Below are 25403 nucleotides of genomic sequence, written 5' to 3' on the forward strand. Positions count from 1 at the left end.
CTTATCTAAACCCCCAAAATCATAACTTACTTTATTTCATTGCGCTTCGGCTTTGCATATACTGCATACAGCCTGTAAAAATACACCTTAAAAAGAATCTAGTCTATAGAATACATTTCTTTGCTGTCGGTAGCCTATGGGCTACTCCGTTTCTTCCTCTCTGTTGAATATGCAGGAGGTAGGGGAGGGGCTAGCACAGTCAACTGCAAGAGTGCGAGTTAACTGAGACAGTCAGCGAGCAGGAAAGAAAAAAATAAAGAAAAGTTAAGCAAACAAGACTTTGGGGATGCAGCGCAGCCATTATAATTGGATCTAGGCTAGCTAAAGCGGGAAAACAAACAAAAAAACTCTACTTCGTGGAGAGGGTGTTTTCTCTGATTGACTGCTGAGTGCTGACTGCTGCTGCAGGACCATAGAAAAAAAAATAGTGCATGACAGAGACAAGGAACCGCACAACTGTGGACCTCATAAAAAGTGAACTACTGGTGAAAGTGAACTTCTACAGCTATATCTGACAGGGTCATGATCACTGCACTTTCGTTTATTCACCACACAGACTTTCACACGACACGGTACACCCTGGACTTAATTTCCCATAAACCCCTGCCTAGGAACTCATTAATGAACCTCACCCGTTTCCCATCAGTGACACTATAAAGGTTGCACTCATCCACACTCACATTGCGAAGTCTTGTTTAGTTCTGTCTGGCATTTCCGAGCGTTTTCCCTGTGTTTGTTCCTTCCATGTCTGATCTTGGATTGTTTATACCGACTGTGATTCTCTGCTGCCTGCCCTGACCTCTGTTTGTTACTGTTACTGATTTTGGATATCCTTGACATACTTGACGATGTGCTCTGATTACTGCCTGTCTGACCATTCTCTTTATTAAACCACTGCATATGGATCCGAACGTCTCTGATTCCATGTTACACCAGGAGTTCTACTGACATAATAATGTAATGTCTCATAATTAATGAAAGTCCCTACCCGAAGTTGCCAGATCAGACCAAAAATATAAATTCAAGATGCACTGAATCCGGTAAGAACACATTTAATCATTCTAGTCTTCTCTTACGAAAAAGAAGTATAGTTCAAGTTCATTTTATGAAGTATACTTAAGTAATGTTCAAGTATATTTTTAAGTATACTTTATGTAGTAAGTATACTAATATCAATGTGTACTTGTAGTAAACTTATAAGTGTACTATTTCAATTATTGTTGTCAAAGACCCGGTACTTCGGTACCAAGTTGGTACAAATTTTTTCGTCACTGTACCAGGTTTTCTCAAACCTGTAACTTGATGCGTGTGCATGCACAAAGTGTGATTCTAGAGAGAAAGAGTGTATGTGTGTGTGCATAATGTTAAAGATGTATTTTGACTGAAAGTAAATTGTTACTTTAATTTAAAAAAAAACACTTTGAGTGATCCCTGTATTTACATAAAATTATCCTTCAATGCTGGAAATGCCCCTGACATTGATAAAAAATGCACATATTAAACCAAATAAGAAACTATTATAATATTTAAAACTGTAAAAATTGAATCTTTAAGAAAAATATTATTTGACAGTACTGATAATTTGTTCGTTTTTCAGATTTTATTTTGGTGGAAAATATCTTCTATTGTGTTTACAGCAGCTGATTTATTTGCACTTGTCAATTCAAATTTGAGAAGATGGTTGGCAATATATTATAGCGCTTACAGCAACATGAAATGAATCACAGGGACATTTCACCCAAAAATGGTATGAAAAGAGCCACATGGAGATTCTGCTAAATTTCTTCTGTTGTGTTACACGGAAAAAGCAAATATACTGGGTTTAAAACAACAAAAGGAAGAGTAAATGACTGGAACTGTCCCTTTAATTCAGTGCAAGTGTGTTTTGGCATCAGATCTTGTCTGAGCAAGAAGGGAGCTGGAAAGTGAGAAATTGCTTTGTAGAAGCAATGAAATCATAATGTTGACCAAGTTAATGATATTGCTCTTTGTTTTTCTTTTCCCTAGTGAAAGAAAAACTGTGTTTTGGGACATGAACGGCAACCACTGTGTCCTGTTTGTGTGGGAAGAAACTATGCAGCAAAATAGGAATTTTCTCTCTTAAAAATGAGTGGAAACACTTAGAAACAGTCCAGGTACTGATTCTGCAGCCGCAGTCTTGGTGCACAGCACATATTTTCTGTCTGTGTGGTTGGCAATCTGTTTACTTGAAGGGCCCTGTGCACACTGCACATGTTCCTGCATGTGCAGCCTAAGACAGAAATTAGAAATTATTATGCAGGGAAACAGCAGGATTTGAGTACTCTCATGCCTTATAAGTAATTAATGTGTTGTTGTTTTTTGCAATAGAAAAACCTATTGATGTTAATAGGTACCATATTCATTTACTCAATAGATATGGATAAAAGCAAGCACAGCTGAGAGTTGAGGATTCAGAAGCGAATATAGCATACGATACTATAGATCTGCAAGTTGTTCTTTTGTAAGCAACAAGCCATGACAGGTCAGGAAAATATGACCTAAGTCCAGACAATGATAGTTGGAAAATGTAATGGTGGTTGCGCAAGAACTGTGATGTTTTTGGTGTCAAGGCCTTTAAAATACACTTTCCTAGGCTTGTTTGAGATTGAAACAGAGGGTGCCTGTTGATCCCTGTCTCTGTAAACTGTGTTCACGGCCATACCGAGAATTTGCCTTTACCTGCCCCCATGTTTGCATCTATTTCAGGTCATATAAGAGATGAATTTGTTCTCAGAATTTAAGAGGCCTTTAAACACACCAGTGCTTTCCACACTTTATTTTGTGTAGGACTGCTTAAAATCGTCTTTATATTATACATGCATATAGAAAGAGTGTGAACATATGCAAACATACTTGGATCTGGAAAGTATGTTCATTTCATTTTTCCATCTACTGTATGTGCAGAGACTGCTAGAAGTTAAACCATTTGTTGATTGTCGTCCCCCAAAGTGTGTCTAAAGGTCTCCCTCTTTAGAAATGCTTGAAGGTTCAACATTTGAAAGTGAAGCACTGTAACTTGTAATGTAAAATAGAATTAGTATTATAATGATCAAATAGAATTTTTTAAAATACAATTAAAAAATGTAATAATAATCATTTTTGGAATCTGAGGGTGCAAAAAAATCTAAATACTGAGAAAATCACCCTTGGAGTTGTCCAAATTAACTCTTAGCAATGCATATTACTAATCAAAAATTCAGTTTTGATATATTTACGGTAGTAAATTAACTAAATATCTTCATGGAACATGATCTTTACTTAATATCCTAATGATTTTTGGCATAAAAGAAAAATCAATAATTTTGACCCATACAATGTATTTTTGGCTATTGCTACAAATATACCCCAGCGACTTAAGACTGGTTTTGTGCTCCAGGGTCGCATATTATTATTATTATTATTTCTCTGACTAAGTTTCTAAAAAACATCAGTGTGAATGTATCTGGACTAAAGAATCAAGACTAAAAAGATGTTCGAGTCCAATTTAAAGTCCAGCTACAAAGTTAGTGCAAATACGTTTTGGATTTTAAAATCTCTGTTCACTTAGGTTCAAATTTTCTCCATTTACCCGCCCTTGGCAGGTATGACAAATAATCTGTGGGAAGACCACAGATCTGTGAGAGACAGTCTGTTCTGAAACATTATAATCTCGTTCAGACCCAGTGATGAATGACAAGGTACAGAGGGAAGGATTTGAGGAGCTTGTCTCTGGACAGATGGGCAATGGTTATTTTCATTTATTTATTTAAATCTTTTTTTTTTTTTTTTGTGCTTGATATGGCTTAACTGCTGGGATCAGTGAGATCTCAACTCCTCAAATCCCTCGAAAGTTAAGTTTCAAAGTTCAAATTACTCATCAGAATGGAGAAATGATTGAAGGCATTGTTCTTGTTCTGTTAAAATAACCCACTACAATCACCAAGTGGCGACTAAGGCCTCTGGCATGCCAAAAGTGGCATTTGTCACTTACTATTGATATGAAATAAGCAGTCAGGACTTTTTCCGTGTTGATGGCCAGGCCGTGTGGGGTTCAGAAAGACACTGTATACCTGGAATTGGACTGACAGATGTAGACGACTTTTATGGTCATGGAAAAGTACTGAAATGAATGTTGTGCTGATTATCACCCCTGCCCTGGCGATAATCCACTTGAAATGAGATATTGTAAAATTCACTGCATATATCAGTTGCCACAAAGAAATCTGTGCAAGGCTATTTTGACTTTCTGCTTTTTACCATCTGAGACGTAATGGATTTCTCTGTCTGATTCCCTCTAGAATCAGTATATGATCTTCTCCCGAAAGAGCTGCAGCTGCCGTCTTCTAAAGAGCAGAACGCAGCCGCTATGAGTCAAAAAAGTGGTGGAGAGGCAGGACTTCCGCCGTCGACAGCTGTTGCCGCAGGTAAGCTTTGCATTCCTCTTTTAAACCATCTTTTCTCTCAGATGCTGAAGACTGGAGCTAAGACCTGCAGCCAAAAATGTGCAACCACATTTTCCGTGGTTAATTAATTTGGTTCATGAAAAATGGTCTTTATATGACAGGTGGTTTGAGGGGAGGGGCTTGGTGACATCAGAGGAAAGTCGTTTCAGAGGTGGAGCAAGTTTTTAAGATTACAGACAACTAACATTTCTTTCTTTGGAGTAGCGTGCACTGATGAATTGTTTAGAGTAAGACCAGGAATGTGCATGAAGATGTAAACCGAGACATTTTAGAACAGATAGCTGTTTTGATGGTTAACATTACAATACTACTTTAATTAGGAAAATCGATCTGATTTATATATATATATATATATATATATATATATATATATATATATATATATATATATATATATATATATATATATATATATATATAATGCTGTTCTTTTTGTGAATGTTGGACCTTGCTAAAAGAACAAAATAAGGAAAACCAGCTAAAAAAATATTTTATGAAAAAAAAAAAAAAAACATTTCAGAGAAAACAAAAGGTTTATTGGGGCATCAGAGTAGCAAATATTTTTTTTGCAAATAGTAATTAAATATACATTTTTTTATTACATTTAAATTTATATTTTATTTTACTTGGTATTTAACACACTGTGATAAATTTAATAATAATGATAATAATAATAAACACTCAAAAAAGAATTTTTACTTTATGAAATTCTAGTTGGCCCTCCAGCATCATTCTAGCTTTATGAATGAACATAACTGGCACAGTGCCACTAGGTCCTAAATTCCCCCCCCAAAAAAACCCCTAAATAAGAAAAGCTGTTTGGTATAAAAATCCAATAAGAAAGTTGACATACAAAAACAAAATGTATATGCAATACATATACTCAGAAATGCATGTATAATTGCCATTTACTGAAGTTCTTCCCGACTTGCATTGAACAGTGAGGAAAGAAACTGTCCACAGTGAACACACTCCTCAGAACCTTTCTTTTGAGTTCCTACTTGTACATTCAAAATGCAATTCACTTTAGTTTCTTTTACTCTGCCCCTTTATCAAAGTGCCCAGGTTTAGGGTGAGTTTCTGTAGGCCAGAAGTCTGTTGCCTTTGGACATCTGTACCTAACTGCAGCCAAATGCATCCCTCTGACGAGGCAGGACATGCTGGCTGCAGCTGAAGGAAGGTGACGTATTTTCCAGCTTAAATGAATTTCATTGTGGGATTTTAGGTTTCACTGCAAATTGGACTTGCTTCTTCTGGCTATTTTCTCTTCCAGTTTAATTAATATTTTATTTGTGTATATGTTTTGTTGTTTATTTGTGAATATGTTCTTAGCAATCAGACTTGTTCTCTGGTATTTGCTATTTGTTTGGCATTTGTTTTTCTTTGTTTGCTTTTTGTTTTCTGTTTTTTGTTTCATTGTTTTGTTTTTGGTTGTTTCATTTTTTATTTCATCGTTTATTTGTTTATTTATTTAATACATTTTTTACATTGTTTTGTATTTACTATTTTGTTTTGTGAAGGACGACTCTTTTTTTGACACATTCTTGTCCTTTCAAACATTGTCTTACCGCTGTGTTGGGTGCAAATATTTTGTGTTCACCATCGTCTTTTCTCTAACCCTAGCATTTTATTACCTTTTATTATCTTCTCTTTTACACTGAAAGATAACTAAACATAAAAGCAAAGCATTGTTCCTTTCTTAAGATCACCTTTCATGTGTGTTTTTTTTATATATACTTCTGGAAAATAATAGGCCATTAAACAATTTTTAATTATAATGTAAAATTATTGTTTTTAATTCAGTTTCCCCATGTGTTTTAACAAAACATTCTTGATGATTATCTGTTCATTGAAATTGAAATTTTGAGGCTCTTTAAAGTTTTAATGCAAGGCAATAACTCAACTTATAAATGAACTGCATTTTACACTAATGTTTAATAGTTTGGAAATACTTAAGATTGTTCATGTTTTTAAAAAAAGTATTATCGGAAGTATCAAAAATACAGAAAAAAAATAAAATTATGACAACAACAAACAAACTGTTTTAAGCAGCTGAAAGAAGTTGTGCTGATTGTTTTTTATTTTGTTTTCAGGACTCTTTGATGAATAAAAAAGTTCGAAAGAACAGCATTTATTTGAAATATAAATATTTTGTAACAATATCAAAATGAAACAATTTATTTCAAGAATTTATTTTTCTTTCTTTCTTTCTTTCTTTCTTTCTTTCTTTCTTTCTTTCTTTCTTTCTTTCTTTCTTTCTTTCTTTCTTTCTTTCTCTCTTTCTCTCTTTCTCTCTTTCTCTCTCTCTCTCTCGCTCTCTCGCTCTCTATCTTTCTTTTTCTTAAATCTTACCTGCCCCAGACCTTTGAATGGTAGTGTATCAAGGTTTTCACAAAAAACATTAAGCCACAAAAACAGTTTTCAGTTGATAATAATCAGAATTGTTTCTTGAGCAAAAATCAGTATATTATAATGATGTGACACTGAAAACTGGAGTAATAATGCTGAAAGTTCTTTTAAACTGTAATAATGTTTCGAAATATTACAGATCATACTGTATTTTCGATCATATAAATGTTCAGATTAGTTCACTTGCCTGTGTTCAACTCTGACGTTTGTCATGGGACCCTCTAAGGTGACCACACGTCTCTCTAATATTGAGTCAGGATCACCCAAATCATGATCCTGGTACTATTATTTAAAAAAATAAAAATAAAAAATCAGTCACATTTAATTGAATTTTTTTATTTTTCCTCTGAGATGGCATCAAACTGCAAGTATTCTGCTGCCTAAATCAATAAAAGTGTGATTCTCTCACTGCTCGCCTGCAGGAATGTGTGTCCTCCCATTGGAGAATTCAGATTACATTTTAGTTTGGCCACTCGGGGCCCCTGTTGGCTTGTGTTACAGTTTCTACTCTGAGGGCTCAGTATAACACAACACACTCAGGTTGCTGTGTTAGGTTGGCCAACTGCCGAGTAAAGAGTACAGTGTGGTCAGACTAATGAATCAGAGCGGGTCTTGTACCTCTGACACAGATTGTCCAAAGTTGAATTTACTTTCTGTTATCTAACTCCGGTTTATCATCTGATGAATATGAATATTTTGACTCTGTTGTGTTTGTCTGAATTGCATTTTTCCATATTAATGTTCCCAAATTCCTTTCAAAGTTGATGTGAGGCTGATTATACACTGTGCAACTTTGGGCAATAATGCGTTGAGACATAAGGCCCATGACCGATCAAAAGTATCCAGGTAGACATTTGTTACCCATTCTCAATGGGAAAGGGCCCAAGCAACATCACTCCAAAAAAAGTTGCCCAGCAAAATTGCTCAAAAAGATGCCTAGATGTATCATTAGCCTTACACTGTCAGTGGTCTTCAAACCCATTGTACTGTACATGAAAAGTTGATTTGCAGCCACTTTCAGCCACCTCAGAGAGACAGAAGAGAGAGTGTTTGTATTGTTGCACACCTGCCAAGAGGTTGCAACATAATAAATAATGAAAAACTCTGGCTTTGTAGTTTTCCGCCAGAACAGGTTTTCAATTAATTTCATTAATAATTCTGCACACACATATCAAATGTCGCTGTATCAGAAGTCAAACTGCCAAATTGTTTCTCTCTCATCTTTATGAAGTGTTTTTGACAGAGAATGAAATTTAGGATGGAAAAAAAATCAGTTTTACAAATACTATACATTTTTGATGCATATCTGAAAATGCATTTTATTACTCAGAATCAAGTGGTTGAAACTCGCACAACAAGCCGCTGTTGATTTAGTTCAACTGATCAGGAAGCGCTATTTCATTATGTTGAATAAATAAATAAGTAAAGAATGGTTTGCGGTTGCTATTATTTTCACCTGTTCATGTTGCACAGTATTTCTCACATTGAGGAGATTTCTTTCTGATTTAATTATGTACGACTTGGGTGACCACACGTCCTGTGCACGCAGGTGTCCTCGTGTTTATTATGCCACATTTATTCCACAGTTTCATCAATCCTATTAAAGTAATTCATTTAAACAGACACAACAACAAATCCCATAAATTAGGATAACATGTACACACAAGAGGTAAAAATAGCAAGGAAAGCATAAATAAAATTGATCAGTTCTATGTTTTGGGGTAAAAGCTGAAAGTGGATGCAAATCATTCCCTCTGATTCATGAGAGAGTATTATGGTTATCGCTGGATGTTAACTAGGTTTTGTTATGGTTTCTTTTGAATCATTGTTCTGTCTATTCAAGTCTTGTATTTAGACTAGCTGCATAGTGTAGAAACTGAACAGACATGGATGCATCCTCTACCATTATGATCTGCATGTGAGCCATCATGGTTTCATGGTAAATGGTGAGGATAGTAAAATGATGGGAAGTCAAGTCATATTATATAATGCTTTATACTATACAGATTTAAAGCAGCTGTTTAACAGTGTTACTGTTGCAAAATTAATCTATTATTAAACAATTTCAGCTGCAAAGCAACTTTATTCAACTACAGAAGATAATAGTGTTATTGAACTCTGTTTATATCAGTTCAATTCATTTGTAGTGGTGTTAATGATAAGTTAATAAAAAAATGTAGTTTAATTCAGCAAGCAGTTGTACAGAAGATAATAGTGGCATTATCCAGTTCAATTCAGTTTCGATGCTGTTCTTATCCAGTAGTGTCAGTGCAGTTAAATCAATAATATTACTGAGGATTAATTGTCTTTTAATCTGATTTCAATCTGATTGCTGTCTTAAAACATGCCTGTCTTTGCAGTATTTGTGCTGTAGGTGTAATGTATTCCCAGGAAGAATGTTAAAACTACACTGTAATTCAAAGAAAAAAGAAAAAAAAAAAAATTTTGTTTTGTGCATATTTCACTGCCATATGGTTGACTGTGACATTTGTCCAGATTTTTTGTAAATCTATTATTTTTATTTTTATTTTTTATAACCATTTTACAACCATTTTTATAACCATTGTTAACCTTTGACTTTTATTTTCTAAAGAAATTCCAGTTGGATGCTTAATTTGAAGGCTGCGGCAATAAAGTTTTCTCCTGAATTTATTTCAGAATGTTTTTATTCATGATCCTTTCTCCACAGAATTAAAGAAGTTGCGAAACAATGCTAGTATAATGCTGGTTGTTGCAACAGGGCATTATTTCCACATATTTGAGTGTTTGGAATGGGAAGACTGGACGGGAATGTGGCCAGATTAGCCTAGACTACAGTCATCCAATGTAAACTAAACAGTGCTGTCATCAGACTGATGATGTTTTTATGTAATGTCCTCTTTGTGCAGTTTTTTAGAGGTGTAAGTGACCCACAAACCAATGTTTTGTGTATATGATTACAAGGCAGAATCTGAGTTTGTTTTATAAGGAGGGGGGTCAAGCTCTCCACATTGTTATTGTCATTCAGTGGACTCAATATCTCATTCAAATTAGTCTTTCATATTGTGTAGTAGAGCTGCAACTAACGATTATTTTTTCTGTTGACTAATCTAACGATTATTTTTTTGATTAGTCGACTACTCTAACGATTATTTTTATTAAAATAAATTATTAATCTAATGTTCTTTTTTTGATTAGCTAATGAATCCTTTGGATAACTTTACAAAAAAAAATATAAGTACAACATCTACTATAATATTTCAACCTTTATTCTTTTTTATTTTTTCTTTTCAAAAAATACTTCAATGTGGTTGAAGTTTTTACAGTATACAAAAATAAAGAGGCAAAGAAAATTGTTTTACTATGGTAAATATGAGTTCACGATAGCGTTTATAATTAAACACAGTGGCCACAAATTTACAGTTGTCTGAGACATCATGAAATGTTCTTTAGCATCACAAACCAGAAAATGTAGTCAGGGTTATGCTATGGTTTATTTTCATAATAGGTAAACACAGGTCACAAGTTAACACGATCACATTTCCTTGATTCAGCAGCTGATTTTGATGCATTTTGATGATCTCAGCATGAAAAGAGCTTTCCTGGAGCATTTCAGTCCTTGGTAGTGCAACTGAAGCAAACAATCAACTCTGGGTGACAAGGCACTGTCAAAAGATCTCTGGGATAAAGTTGTGGACAGGCACAAGTCAGGAGATGGATACAAAAAAAGGCTTTATCGATGCCTAGAAGCACAGTGAAGTCTGTTATTAAGAAGTGTAAGGTATTTGGTACAGCACAGACCCTCCCTGGATCATGACGTTGCTCCAAATTGGAAGAAAGAGCCGGAGGAAACTGGTCAGAGAGGCGACCAAGAGTCCTACAGCAACTCTGAATCAGTTTATAACAAAGAGTGGTCATTGTGTGCATGTGACGACAATATCACAAATTCTTCACAAATGTGGCTTGTATGGGAGGGTTGCAAGAAAAAAGCCGCTTCTCAAGAAAGGCCACATGCAGTTAGATTGAGCTTTGCCAAAAAGCATGTTCAGATTGTGAGGCAGATGAGACTAAAACTGAATTATTTGGCCTCAACACCAAATGAAATGTCTAAAGGAAATCCATCCAAATAACAGCATTCCTACAGTAAAGCATGAAGGTGGTGATATCCTGTTCTGGGGGTGTTTCTCTGAAGCAGGGACTGGAGCACTTGTCAGGATATAGAAGGAAAAATGGACAGCATACTGTCAAATTCTTGAGGAAAATCTGCTGCCCTCTGCCAGAAAGTTGTCAAATTACCCATCCATTTACATGACTGACAAAAAGTTGTCAATGGGACGGTTTACCTTCCAACATGACAATTACTCAAAACACACAAAAAATGGAGCACACTGTGGTTGAAGGAGAAAAAGGTGAATGTTCCTGCATGGCCTAAAATGTGACCTTGGACCGCAAAACCGATACATTTTTAGTCTTAGAATGACTTCGAATAAGGGTTTGGACTTTCAACTTTTTTTTTGGCATGTTATGACTCTTTAGTTCTTTAGCACTGTGATCTAAAAAGTATTTAAGAGGTTTGGTGACAGCACCACCTACTTAAAAAAAAAAGAAGCTTTTCAACAATTAAGTGTAAAGTAAAAAAGAGGAAATCTAACAATAACAGTTTTTTTCCCCATGGTGATCCATATTTTCTCACCCATTGTTTTTGTAAAATATTGTAAAATCTTTACAGCACTCTCTTGCATCAGGAGATGCACCATCAGCACTATGTGGTGAGGATCTCGGAGTTGTTTTGGGACAGTTCCATCTGTGATCACATTTATGCTACTCCTTTAAATCCTAGTAAATCCTATACCAGTTTGTCCATGGTCAACCATATTGCTTTGCCAATTTTGTTGTAAAATATTGCACAGCCTTTTCTAAAGTAAAGTTTTGAGGAGCTCTGAACTCATGAACCATCCTAGTTTTGCAGTGTACTTCAGATCCTTTTGGTGCTTGGCCCCAAAGCACTTCGATTTATTTCATCCAAGGTCATCGTCGTACACTAGAACAGATTTGATGTAAAATAATTGTTGCTGTATATTCACTGTAGAAAGGATAGTTCACCCAAAAATGAAAATTCTGTCATAATTTACTCACCCTCATTTCATTCCAAATCCATAAGACTTCCATTTATGTTCGAAACACTGTTTTTATAGATTTTCATCTTCATTGAAGGTCCACACAACCAAAACTTTGATGCATCAGAAAGTTTATAAAGAGGTTATAAAGATAAGAGTCGAGTGGCTTAATCCAAGTCTTTGAATGAAACATAGTCCCTTTATGACAGGTTTATCCTTTTATTCACTTTTGAAAATCTGGAATCTGAGGGTGCAAAAAAATCTAAATACTGAAAGAAATTCCTTTAAACTTATCCAAATGAATTCTTAGCAATGCATATTACTAATCAAAAATTTCATTTTGTTATATTTATGGTAGGAAATTTACTAAATATCTTAATGGAACATGATCTTGACTTAATATTCTAATGGTTTTTGCCATAAAAGCAAAATCAATAATTTGACCCATACAATCTTTTTGGGGGTGTATTGCTAAAAATTTACCCCAGCAACTTAAGACTGGTTTTGTGCTCCAGGTTCACAAATGGTGAAGGGTAGACCACTCAGTTCATATGGATTATTTTCATGATGTGATTTTAAACTTCAAAGTTTTAGTTGTGTAGGCTTTCAATGGATGGAGAAAACTTTGATAGAATATTTAAAAAAAAATTTTTTTGAGCGACATGAGGGTGAGGGAATTATGATTTTTTTGGCTGGTGAACTATCTTTTCTAAAAACTCTAGAAAGGTCTCGTACTATTTGCCACAGGCAGGACTTTCTTTAAACCTGCTGTATAGGAATGCTTTACCTCCTTCCTTTGTTTAAATGAGGTGTGGATGGTGAATGCCATTAGATGCACCAAAAACAAACAAATGCAATTGAACAAAGCCTTCTTCATTTTAACATATTTTAATGGTCAGCTTTTATTACTCATTGGTTGTCTCATTTTCATTCCAGGAATTTCTCTCTGAAGCAGGGAGTGTCTGCATACAAAATGCTCTGCAGTTTTCTGCTTCATAGGTCAGACACTGGTTTATGTTGTTTTTGTGGCTATGCTCACTCCCATCAAAATTTGTGCAAATTTGTTTTAAGAATTTGCTTGCATCATTTTACACATCTGGATGAGAGATGTAGACCCTCAACTGGAATAAATATTGAAAAGTATGTCATGTAACAATTTTTGAGGGTTATATGCAAGAGCTAATTTACTGTAGATTTCCAATGTATGCTTAAATAAACCCCAAGACATGAGAGGATATTATGGCTAGCGGGCTGTGCGTAATGTCTTGGAGAGTGATGTCATGCCCTGCTCTGCAGTAACTCTACATGAAATGCTTGTTTTTGTTTTTTCACAGATGTTATTCCGCATGATCATTTTGCTCCCGTTGTATGCTGATTTATTTCCACAGCATTTCAACTGCTTATTTGACATTTGCCCTAATGATAGATAATGCCCTGTGAAAGATTAAAAACAGAAACCATTGGAAAGAAAAGATAAAAAGCAATCATGAGAAATGTCTTGACTTGACTGGGACTGTTGGCTCATGATGATACCTTGTCTATGCCTTTATTCATTGATTCTGATTGTACACACTACAGATGCCTCGTCCGCCTCTTCTGCTTTGAGCATGGGAAGTCCTCGCAGTGCTTTTCCCACCTCTTCCACCTCAGCTTCAGAGCGGATCGCCGTGCACGAAAGCAGCACGCCGGGAGATGTTAGCAGTCGAAGAAAAGCCGAGGTTCTGGCTGCGGAAAACAAGCATTCCGGTCGAGAAAAAGGTGGCCAGCAGACCCAGCAGCAGCATCAGATGACACCCTCCAAACGGCCTGTCCTCAACATCTCGCCTCCACCAGAGGACCTGTTCGATGAGAGCAACATTTCCTGCCAAGATGAGCTGCTTCTCGACTCAGAGCAGAGCAGCAGCATCTGGATTGAAAACTCGGTGTCCAACTTCAGCATCGTGAGCTCCAGCTCCTACAATGACAACACTGAAGTGCCCCGCAAGGCCCGTAAGTGCACCCCGCGACAGAAGCCCGGGCCAAAGCCAGTCCCTGCTGAAGAAGCCAGTATGGATGTCTTTGATGCAGATAGTGCCAAAGGTCCACACTTTGTGCTCTCGCAGCTTGGCCCAGACAGCAAGACCTGTTCCAAAGCAAGGTGAGCTTATTTATTACCATGGTACACTTTGCACCTACTGTATTAGCATTCATAAAAAATTTGGTGCTTCTTTGTTGGAGATTGGTGTGAATGAACCAAAATACTGAATCCAATTAAAGGTTCCAAGCTAACAAAATTGTTTTATGAACATTCACAAAAACGTTATTATTTTTCTCTGACCATTCAAAATATCAATTTTTGTATTTTTTATTAATTTCTTGGTTATGTGAATGTTAGAGACAACATCAAGGGAATGTTCCATTTTATAAGTTTGCAAACATTACTGGAATGTTACATGTAAAAGTTCTCTGAGCTAAAGTCCAACTAAAATAATTCAGAAAAACGTTCCATAAACAATGTTTAAATGATACCATTTTGAGAACGTTATTAAAGACTCTATAACATTGAATGAACGTTCCATTAGGGTTACTGAAAGAATATTTGTTCATAACTTTGTTAGCGTTTCCAATAAGTTATGAAAATGAAAACGTTATAAAATGTTATGAAAACGTTATTTCTTAATGTTCCATTAATGTTAAAAATGCCTAGTTTAAAAAAAAATAAAACATTTACAAAACAAAATTTTCCTTGTTAGCTGGGTTCATGCAGCTCTTTTCTGGAAAACAAAGTATACACACAATACATTCTAAATCACAAAGACTTTTTCTAAATGTCTATTTAGAATCTGACAGGAAACGTTTTAGAGACTGTAATGATAAAAACTTCGTATTCATCCGGAAGAAGGAGGCGGGAACCGGCGGACAATCAAATTGACATTTTAATAACTCCAAAATAAACACAAAACAGCGCACCAGCCCCTCACGGATGACTGATGCGCACAAAATAAAACCAAAACACAACTAAAAGCCCAGGCCTGGTCCTCTCTCGTCCTTCACTGTCGTCACTCCAGTTTTATATCCTTCCATCTCCTACGTGGGACTCGAGACCGGCAGTGGGTCGCAGGTGTCACTGATTTCCCAATCATTGCCAACCTCCCTCCTTGTTCCCACGTCCCTCGGCCCCGCCCCACTCGCCTCAGAGACGTATTGCAGATGAGCAAACACACACATCGAATAGATGTTTCTGAGACGTATGTGTGCTATCAAGGAAGGTGACCACAGGCTGACAAGCAACTTTTCCTTTTATATTCCATGAAAGGAAAGACTGGAATATATGACATGACTTTTCAAATCTGAAGAGCATCGTACACATCGTACACCTTTGACAACTTTGTAAATGGTTACAGAGAAAAACTGGGCATCATACACTACTGAGGATCACAAACTAGCACACATTTCAAATCGTTCCTAAACAGTAAAAACCCATGCAGAAACTTTGCTATAGTTGATGCATGACAAATGAAACCTAAAATTCAGCTCAAAAATATAATATCTTTGAGGTGCTCTGACTGGATTAACTGGAATTTTTTTTTAATCTTCTGAAAATCCACAATCTGGCTCTGGTTTTCGGTAACCAACATCTTTTGTAACTAATCGACGCAAAATCTAGGCAGAAATCAAGAGTATATTCTAGCGTAAACTCAACAAGTCTTGGAATTATGAGTAAATGGTGACACAATTGTTATTTCTGGATCAATTAAATGTTCATAAACCACAATTGAACTATCTTTCAAGTAATGTTCACCATATTTGTTTCATAGCTCCGATGGACCACAAGCATCTGGTCTCAAAGGTGGGATACTGTCTTGTCAGTATCCTCAGAAAAGTGAAGGGAAAGAACTGAAGATCGTGGTACAGCCTGAGACTCAGCATAGAGCGCGTTACCTGACTGAAGGCAGCCGTGGGTCTGTGAAAGACCGAACACAGCAGGGTTTCCCCACTATCAAGGTGGGTAACACAGAGTTATTTAAACCAAAAGACCCTACAGCAGGTTTTAGAAGACTACTATGAATTTCTTTATCTGAAACCTTTCAATGAGAAAAAAATTAAATTTTTAGACAAGTCTTATGGTTCTCACTATTGATACAAAGGATGCATGTTATTCTGTTGACTGCCAGTTTCTTGATCCTCGCAGCTCGAGGGTGTGAAGGAGTCAGTGGTCCTACAGATTTTTGTGGGCAATGATGCTGGACGTGTGAAGCCCCATGGCTTCTACCAGGCTTGCAGAGTTACAGGCCGTAACACAACCGCCTGTAGGGAAGTGGACATCGAAGGCACGACTGTCATCGAAGTGCCTCTGGATCCCAGCAGCAATATGATTCTGCCGTATGTGACAACATGCAACAATCTTTATTTTCAGAGGTATCATATGTAGTTGGAAGAGTTGATATTGGCAATGACCAGCTGACATTTGGGTATCTCTTCAGTATAGACTGTGTGGGGATCCTGAAGCTCAGGAATGCTGATGTGGAGGCCCGTATTGGGGTGGCTGGATCTAAGAAGAAGAGCACCCGTGCCAGACTGGTGTTTCGAGTCAACATCCCACGCCCGGATGGCTCTGTGCTCACATTACAGACCTCTTCGTCTCCCATACTGTGCAGTGAGTGGCTTTGGGTTATTCATAGCATCTCCCTGCTGGCGAGCCCAGCTGGTGCTCTCATCACATAGGAGAGGTAGGGATTAGAGAGGGGGATAATGAATGTTTATATTATTAAGGCCATAGAGCCAAATAAAAATGAATGAATCCAAGGCAGAGCATCAGGTGCCTACTGAAGAGAGCTACAAGGTGTGTGATGAATTGCACTGCTTTGATTTGAAATTGAATATTTGTTTCACCAGCAAGTAGAGGAGTTTTCCAGGTTGCTTATGCTGACACCATCGGTAGCATTCTGCTGATTATCACAGGAAATTATGTTGATTGTGTTAATAAGGACAGAAACCACATCTGCAGTAAGATTTTAAAGGAATAGTTCATCGAAAAATGAACATTTGCAGAAAATGTATTCACCCTCAGTCCATTCAAGATGTAGCTGAGTTTGTTTCTTTATCTGAACAGATTGGGTCAAACTTAGCATTACATTCCTTGCTCACTAATGGATCCTCTGCAGTGAATGGGTGTAGTGTTAATTTCGTCACCTATTTTTAATTTAGTCTTAGTCTTGTGCCAAATGTCCTTGTTAGTTTTAGTCACATTTAGTCATTCACATATCTTTTTTTGTCAGTCAAGTTTTAGTGGACTAAAAGTCTCGTCATTTTAGTCTAGTTTTAGTCAAAAGAAAACTCAAGGTATCTCAGTCGACTAAAAGTCTTTTAATTTTAGTCTAGTTTTAGTCAAAAAAATTTAGTGTTTTTTTTAAATAACACATTATTACTGATAAACATTTCAGTAAAAAAAAGTGTTTCACATATCTCAAACATTGGTTAAATGTCATAATTACCTGACAAAATAAACTTGTTGAATGATTTTTGTTGGATGCAAATGTTAAATGTGTCTGGTTTTCAAATTCTGATTTAGGAGACACATTCACAAATGATTAACCTGATCATATTTTTTACTTTATTGATACTGCTTTTAATCGTAATGCAAAGACCTGTCATCGGGACATAAGCTGTCATATACAATAAAAGAGCCTGCGCAGCAACAGGAAACAGGACTTGCGCTCAGGAATTTTTTTTTATTTTGTATTTTTTGAGTGGCGTGTGGACAATTTCTTTTTACGCACACACTATTTTATTTCTTGATAACAGACCGCTTCTAACTATAACACACAAATATCGAGCCTCTTCCTTCGACCTAGCATGTCGTCGTCGCTCGCTCATCACTCGTGTTCGCTTTGGGTGTTGTGCGTTCAGCAGTTTTGTGTTGCAGCCACAGGCTGGCAGCAACAGGAGTATGAGACCTGTAACTTGAGCAACAGTGGGAAGCCGCAAACTCGTTCTGAATTTTTAAAGGCGTAACAGTTGATGAAAAAGCAGAGATGATTGTAGACGAAAATGAAGAGAGATTTTATCTTAGTTTTTATTTTATGCAAAACATTTTCGTCTCGTCTTTTTTCATCAACAATAATGCATGTTAATTAAGTCTTAGTCAGCGTTTTTGGACAGTGGTGCAGTTTTGTCATCGTCTCGTCTTAGTCATGAAAAAAAAGGTTGTTGACGAACATATTTCGTCCCGTCTCGTCTGACGAAATTAACACTAAATGGGTGCTGTCACAATGACAGTCCAAAAAGCTAATAAAAACATCACAATAATCCACACGTAATCCACACTACTCCAGTCCATCAGTTAAAGTCTTGTGAAGTGAAAAGCAATGTACGTTGTTCTGTACGTCGTTGTCAGAAACAAATCCATCACTACATTTTTAGCTTCAAACTGTTGCTTCCAGCTAAAGAATGAGTCCTCCATCCATAATATTGCTATAATATAAGTTGTTTTGTCTAAATCAAAAGAGAAATATGCATGGATAAAGCATTGTTAACAAGTAAAAATGGTTCTAAACCAATTTGTTGGTGGATTTTGATGTGACCGGACGACAGTAGTGTGATGTTTTGACTGGAGGAAGTGTTATGGATTATGGACTCTAATGATGGTTTACATTTTTTTTTTTTAATGTCATAATGGTTGATTTGTTTCTCATAAACATGCAGCTTTTCACCTCACAAGACATTAATTGATATACTGGATTTCTTTATTGTGATGTTTTTAGCTTTTTGGACTCTCATTCTGACGGCACACATTCACTGAAGAGGATCCACTTCTGAGCACTTCTGGCTATGCATTGCCAGCATAATGCCTGTGTTCCTTTATGGTTTCCTTCTGTGGCAAAAGTAACCAGGTTTCTCGTCAGTCACAAGCTGATTTGGCTATATGGCTTTTTGACCCACACATAATGTCAGATGTGCGGAAGCTAAATATTTAATCATGGTCTGCTGCACAGAAACATGACTGTGTATCCTGACTGTGTAACCTAATGGTCGCTTTCTCTCTTTCTCCGATTGATTTTATAGCCCAGCCTGCAGGAGTACCTGAGATTCTCAAGAAGAGTTTGCACAGCTGTTCGGTTAATGGAGGGAGTGAAGTCTTTATTATTGGAAAAAACTTTCTCAAAGGAACCAAGGTCATATTTCAGGAGAATGCTTCAGGTATCTTTACATGTTAAAAAGTATAATGCCATTTTCTATGCAGACTTCCTGTTTAACCTCTGCCTCTTTGACTGTAGCAGATGATAAGTCCTGGAAGGCAGAGGCTGACATTGACATGGAGTTTTTCCATCAGGTAAGCCATAGCATCTGCTGTGTCTATTATTTGACTGTGTGGGCTGATCAAGCATGGCAAAAATAGAGGCAGCTTTGCACATGTCACAGATGTCAGTGTCCCCAATTGTTGCCTGACAAGTGTTTTGAATATATCTGTTTTTGCAATGACTTGCCCTAGAATTTCATCAGTGATCTTGGTCATTTTCAGTTATTTTGTAAATACATTGAATGCTGCTACAACTAGCTCTATTATACTTATGCATAGGGTCCAAAATTTACACAAATGTATGTAAAAATGGCAAAAAAATTGACGACTAAATGCATAATCTGACATCTCATTTGATTTGTAGGTAATTTGGATGAATTTTATCAAAATGTCTGATATTCTCCTTCGAAGTCTCATAAAGTACACAAAGCATTAAATTGTATGTATACCAGGCACTTGTAATTGCTGCTCATTATTGATGCTATGATAAGAAAATAGTCAGATTTAACTACGTAAGTAAATAAATAAACTGTGCAATTTTTTTATCTTTTATTTTCTCTTTTTAGAATCACCTTGTTGTCAAAGTCCCTCCATATCAAAATCCAGCTATCACATCTCCTGTATCTGTTGGTATCTATATTGTTACGAATGCTGGACGTTCCCATGATATTCAACCATTTACATACACTCCAGAGCCAGGTCAGTTTAATCTCCACTGTAAACATGACTCTTAAACACAAAAAGGGTTTCCCAAACTCGTTCCTGGAGGCACACCAACAGTATACATTTTAGGTACAGTCGCCTTTATCAAACCTATCCATATCAGGACTTGGAGTCTTTACTAATGATGAGTTTAATCGTGTGTGTTCCTTTTGGAAGAGTTTGAAAACGTACAGTGGGTGTGCCTCAAGAGTCAGAATTGGGAACCATTCATAAAAATCACTGATCTAAAAGCATGCTTTTTTACAGTTGTTGATTCTTCTGTGAAAAAGGAAGTCTTGCCTCCAGTGACACCTTGTTGTTTTGAACAAATGAAAGGTGAGCAAACATCTATGTGTCTATTAGCATTATGTAATATTGCTCAATGACAGCCAGGGTTATGTAAGTGTCACTGGCCCTCTGTCTTTTGTTTTCCTTTAGTAATCGATACTGCTTTGATGACGCCGGTTTTGCCTCTTGTTAAACGAGAGGAGGTCACTCCTATGGAGGTCTCCAGTAACCCCTCGGCCTTCAAGGTTTGTACAAATCACAATACAGATACAGATAGCACCACAATAAAGCAGTACTGCACGAACCATTTACGTATATTTTGATAAATGCCTATGCCTATCCTGTTTGCAACCCATCAGACCTCTGAAGTCATCAATTCAGCCCAGCAAGCCTTAGATATGAGTGCTGAGATCTCCACCAATAACTGCAAATTTTCCAGTTCACTGGCACACCAAACAAGAGAACATGATCAATCTCAGAATTCTGTCTTTTCCAACAAAGAACCATTCAGCACCATCCAGGAACAGAGTCTTGCACCCAGTGGCTCTTTCCATGTGCCTAATAAATCTCTTCTTCAGCAAGGAGTTCAGCCATTCCTCTTGGAACACAGAGAGAGTCTTGGACAGGAGAGGACAGGCAACAGTGGCGGTTCAGTGGTGGGGCTCTCCCAGATTGATGACAACTCGCAGCAGCAGCTCTCACTTCTACCTCCAGATGAGGTGGCACAACTGGAGCAGGCCGTTCGGCAGCTGCAAGCGAAGGGATTCTGCAACATCCATCTCCAGAGTGAGAATTCACTATCGAAACAAAGACAACATCAACTTCATCAGCAGCATCAGCAAATTCAGCAACAGCAGCAGCAAATCCAGCATCAACAACAGCAAATCCAGCAACAGCAGCAGCACATCCAGCAACAAGAGCAGCAAATCCAGTTGCAGCAGCAGCAACACCACCAGCAGCAAGCTCTGGAGAACCTTCAACATCAGCTCTTTCAGCCCCAGGTTCAAATACACTGTAGTTCAGAGCAGCAGAGCTCTTCCCAAGGTATGGTTCAGAATGGAAGTTCCCTCTTCCAGCAAACCTCATCACAACAACAGCAGCAGCAACAAGCGTCCTTGTTTCAACAAGCAACTGGCTTTCTTCAGCAACAACCCAGTCATTCCTCGCCTTCCCTGTTTCACAATCCTACAGCCATGACTGAAGCCCAAAGCCCACAGGAGGCTCTTTTCCACTCACAGAAGACCTCACCCAATCAGGATCAGGTCCAAGCTTCCCTTTTCCAAAGCAGTCTGACGGTTCTCGGTGGGTCCAACATGTCTGCAGAAGCTCAGCCCTCTGCAACCAGTATGTTTCTCTCCCAAAATGCCATACAAGGCCAACTTGCTGTTAATGCTGGCCAGCCACAGCAACTGGCCTTTCTCACTTCTATGCAGACATCTTCTCTCGAGGCACCATCTGTATTTCAGACTCCACCCCAACTGTCCCCCATTCAGCAAGGCACTCCGATGGAGCAGCAACAGTCACCACAGCGTACCCAACCTGGATCCATGTTCCAGAGCATCTCCCAGTCACCAAGCAAACTCCCCCATGGTCAGCAGCAGCAGGCTGGCCTACTCCTCGGTTCCTTAAATTCTCCAGTGACACAAGAGCAAACTTCCAATCTGTTATTTGGTGGGCAAGTCCAGATAGGATCGATGAACAACAGTAGCCTAGCTTCTCAAGAACAACAGAGCACTTCCCTTCCCTACTCTCAGACCGGCATGGTTACGGTCAGGCAGCAGGAGTCATCTGAACCCATGACGTTTCAGGATCAGACTACTATGGTGGTCAGCCCCTCCTCGAATAAGCCTATTTTCCAAGACCAGCAACCAATGCAGTTGGCATCAAGTTCTGGTACAGCCCCTCCACAGTCTGTAAACCTCTTCATGGCCCAGTCCGGCATTCAAGGGGGAATGGCTTCTCAAGACCCCATTTTTGCATCACATAGTGATGTAAGCCGAATTCAGACTAGCAGTTCCTCTCCAGTACAACAGCCTGGTCAACTCTTCCAGACCACAATGAGTGGAAGTCTCAATCAGGCCAACCAGAATCAGCAGCCAGACCTGTTCCTTTTTGAGATTCAGAATGGTTAGTCACTATTCTTCAGCATACATCAGGGCTCAACGCTAAGGATTTTTTCTACTTGCCTGGTCGAGCCAGTGGTTCATGTTTTTACCTGCCCTGCCAACATTTTCACTGGCTCTGCCACAAAAAAATAAAAAGTTATCGTTGTTTTGACCCATGTTATCTTTTATTCTAATAAATAAGCTTATACAACACAAACGTTTTATATGTTATTATAAAATTTAAATTTAAAGTTTTCAATTTCAATTTTGATACCACATTTAAAACTACTGCCCTAAAAATATAAAGTTAAAGACAATTGAACAGTCAATAAATAAGAACAAATGAATAAATTACAAGTAATAGCACAATTAAATATATAGAAGATACAAATCAAAAGATGCTTTAGGTTTTTATGTTTGTAGGCGTTTAGCTACAGAAATTGAACAATCACATATAAAATAACATTGCATATTCCTCACTCAGTAATGCAGCAATTTAGATTTTTCAAGGCCAATTCCAATTGCCTATTTTTTATTTTTTATTTTACAAGCAAATTGTCTGATTGATTCTTTTTACGTTTATTTTTGTTAAGCAAGACACAAGAAATAATGAAAATCAGAGTGCATGAAATTAGAAGCAGCCACTTGATTTGATTGATCAAAAAAAAAAAAAAACACATGCTAAACACATGTAGCATGAGCAGGTTTCGATTTAAATTAGATTGTGTAATTTCAAAAATTGAAGCAGAGACAGAATGGTCTGAATTCACTCTCTGACAGCAGGTGGCGCTTGTGGAACAGCAGCTTGGTTACGGCTGTAAACAAAGCATCACTACTGTAATATGCATTATACAAAGACAAGATTAAAAGAAAACTTTCCTGAAAACAGTCAGTTCCCCTCAGCGATACATTCATATATATAAACCCCCAATTCAGTATTTCGCGGATTGTGTTTTTAACGCTGATTATAGGGCAGTCCTCATTGTTGAGCCCTGTACTTGCTTTAGACCTTTTTGACTCATATTTCAGAGCAATAAGTCATTCTAACAATTTATTTCCTGCAGAATGCAGTCAGCTGATGAACAGCCAAGGATCTACACTTTCTGATCAGATCATTGCCATCAATCAGTCTGGACAGAGTCAGCAAGAGAGTGAGGGGCAAATCCAGTCTTTACTTGGGCAGTCCCTGTCAGACCCTGGAACTGTGCAGAGCACTTTGACAACCTCTCAGAACATGGAGAAGATTGACGACCTTCTGGTGAGCCTTCAGGAGCAAAGCAATAACATCTCACACTCCTACTAGGGCTTTCAGTGTGTGTAGCTGCCCCAAAATCTCCATTCCATATGTGATTGTAGATATTTCTTGTACACGTCTTGGATAGTCGGGGTATCCTCTATTTTGAATATTTCAAGAATATAGGATGTTGGAGGTATTTCGCTCAGACCCCTTAAAAGAAATAGCAAGACATCCACTTTAGACATTGGCACTGAGAAAGTAGAGTCACCTTTTGAAGAAAACGTCAATCCAGGATCTACAACTTCTGTTTTGACCTGCAATTCTCCAGGACCTTCTGGAGAACCTCAATGCATCTTTTCAAGAGGAGCATTTCTCTGAGGAACTAACGAAATGCAACCCATATGTTCCTGCTATAAAGACTGTCATTAGTTCCGCAGCAACCCCATCGTAAATAAAGGCTTTGTGGCATTTGATATATATATTGAAGTTGCTTGAGTACACAGTAGGATATTTGAGGCACCTGGAAACCTAGAGATTCCCCAGAGGGTTTCTCCGGTGTAGGAGTCTGAAGAACTAAAACGCTGCCTCGAGTATTTCTTTATTTTTACAGTGACAGAGAGCATTTTGAGAAGATCAGGACACATGGGAGGACTGCAGTTATGCCTGAACAGGATTTGTAGACACTCCACTTTCTCAGTGAGCCTGTGATATCTATTTTTAGCAGTAAACTAAACACCTAATCAAGAATGCTTGATAGAAGCAGTCTGCAGTGAGATTTTTATTTTCAGCACTTTTTGTAAACAGACATTAATGCCTTTCTGTCTCAATACACTTCGGTTTCTATAAGCTATTTTTCTTTCAGAAAAAAATATTGTATTCAGTCAAATGGGGAAAGAAAATATCTAAGTAAAAAAAAAATGCCATTTTCCTTCTAGCACTTTATAAATGTTTTCAGTGTGACTCATTGACATTTCATCAAGATCTATCTCAAAAGATTTTTACTGTATAAATAATTCTAGTGTCCTTCATCTCTTTGGACTTCTGTCTATTTTAGACTAACCCGTATAATACAACCAATTAGAAATGTACATTCCTGATTAAAAAAAAAGCAGATATCAGTAATCTTAAAAACAAATTGCTTCTGATATTTATGTGTGATTTTGGTTTACATAAGTAATTTCTTGCTTGGTGTCTACTTTGTTTTGCATGTCCGAGTGTCCTATATACATGCATATGTGTGACATTGTTTTCTGATAATACCTCTGTATTCCTTTACTGGTTCTAGAATATTGATGGTTCACACTTATATCATTTTGTGTCATTGTGATGGGTTATTTTATTCGCCAGTGTCTGGTACGCTGGAACGAGGCCGATTGTTTTTATTGGCAAATCAGAAAGGAGTGTCCAACCAGTATTATCCACAAGATCTCTGAACACACTGGCATACAGTAAATACAAACGCTGAATATGCTGGGGAAGCTACCCTTTGTCTTTTGTGGCAGAAATAGCTTGCATCAATTTTCAAATTTTATAGCCAATAAACAGCATGTCAAAACTGAAGACCACGTGAAACATTTGATCTGCTTTTTCAAAAATTGGCCATTTCTTTTGCGGCTGAGGTGGTTCAATGTTGGTATATCCAGTTATGAAGTGAGTTTGTTTCGAATGTAGAGAAACATTATGTGAGCTATATATTTCTGGTAATGTCAAGCTCATGTAGTGTATGTGCTCTAGCGTCACACGTGATGTAAAGCTGCCAAACTAGTTTGAATATTAGGCTGATGTGAAGTTAGCTGGCAGATTGTCTTGTTGTAAGCATCAGGA

General features: G+C 37.4%; 1 protein-coding gene across 9 annotated transcripts in view; it reads left to right on the top strand.

Moving 5' to 3' along the window:
• Window positions 1-23848, top strand: part of LOC132110606 (nuclear factor of activated T-cells 5-like) — a 36917-nt gene extending 13069 nt beyond the window's left edge. Inside the window, exons 1-14 of one of the 9 annotated variants that reach the window (XM_059517393.1) lie at window positions 4299-4424; window positions 5522-5643; window positions 12905-12967; window positions 13547-14105; window positions 15766-15952; window positions 16140-16330; window positions 16432-16604; window positions 19013-19147; window positions 19225-19280; window positions 19814-19946; window positions 20217-20285; window positions 20388-20482; window positions 20597-22364; window positions 23407-23848. In XM_059517393.1, the coding sequence (XP_059373376.1) occupies window positions 13576-14105; window positions 15766-15952; window positions 16140-16330; window positions 16432-16604; window positions 19013-19147; window positions 19225-19280; window positions 19814-19946; window positions 20217-20285; window positions 20388-20482; window positions 20597-22364; window positions 23407-23645 (3576 nt within the window). In that variant the 5' untranslated portion in view covers window positions 4299-4424; window positions 5522-5643; window positions 12905-12967; window positions 13547-13575 and the 3' untranslated portion in view covers window positions 23646-23848. Of the gene's footprint in view, window positions 1-4298; window positions 4425-5328; window positions 5644-12615; window positions 14106-15765; window positions 15953-16139; window positions 16331-16431; window positions 16605-19012; window positions 19148-19224; window positions 19281-19813; window positions 19947-20216; window positions 20286-20387; window positions 20483-20596; window positions 22365-23406 lie in introns of those variants that run through there. The other 8 variants (XM_059517357.1, XM_059517412.1, XM_059517403.1 and 5 more) reach the window with 8 other exon arrangements.
• Window positions 23849-25403: the final 1555 nt, after the last annotated feature.

This window comes from Carassius carassius, chromosome 2 (genome assembly GCF_963082965.1).
Source record: "Carassius carassius chromosome 2, fCarCar2.1, whole genome shotgun sequence".
Classification (NCBI taxonomy): domain Eukaryota; kingdom Metazoa; phylum Chordata; class Actinopteri; order Cypriniformes; family Cyprinidae; genus Carassius; species Carassius carassius.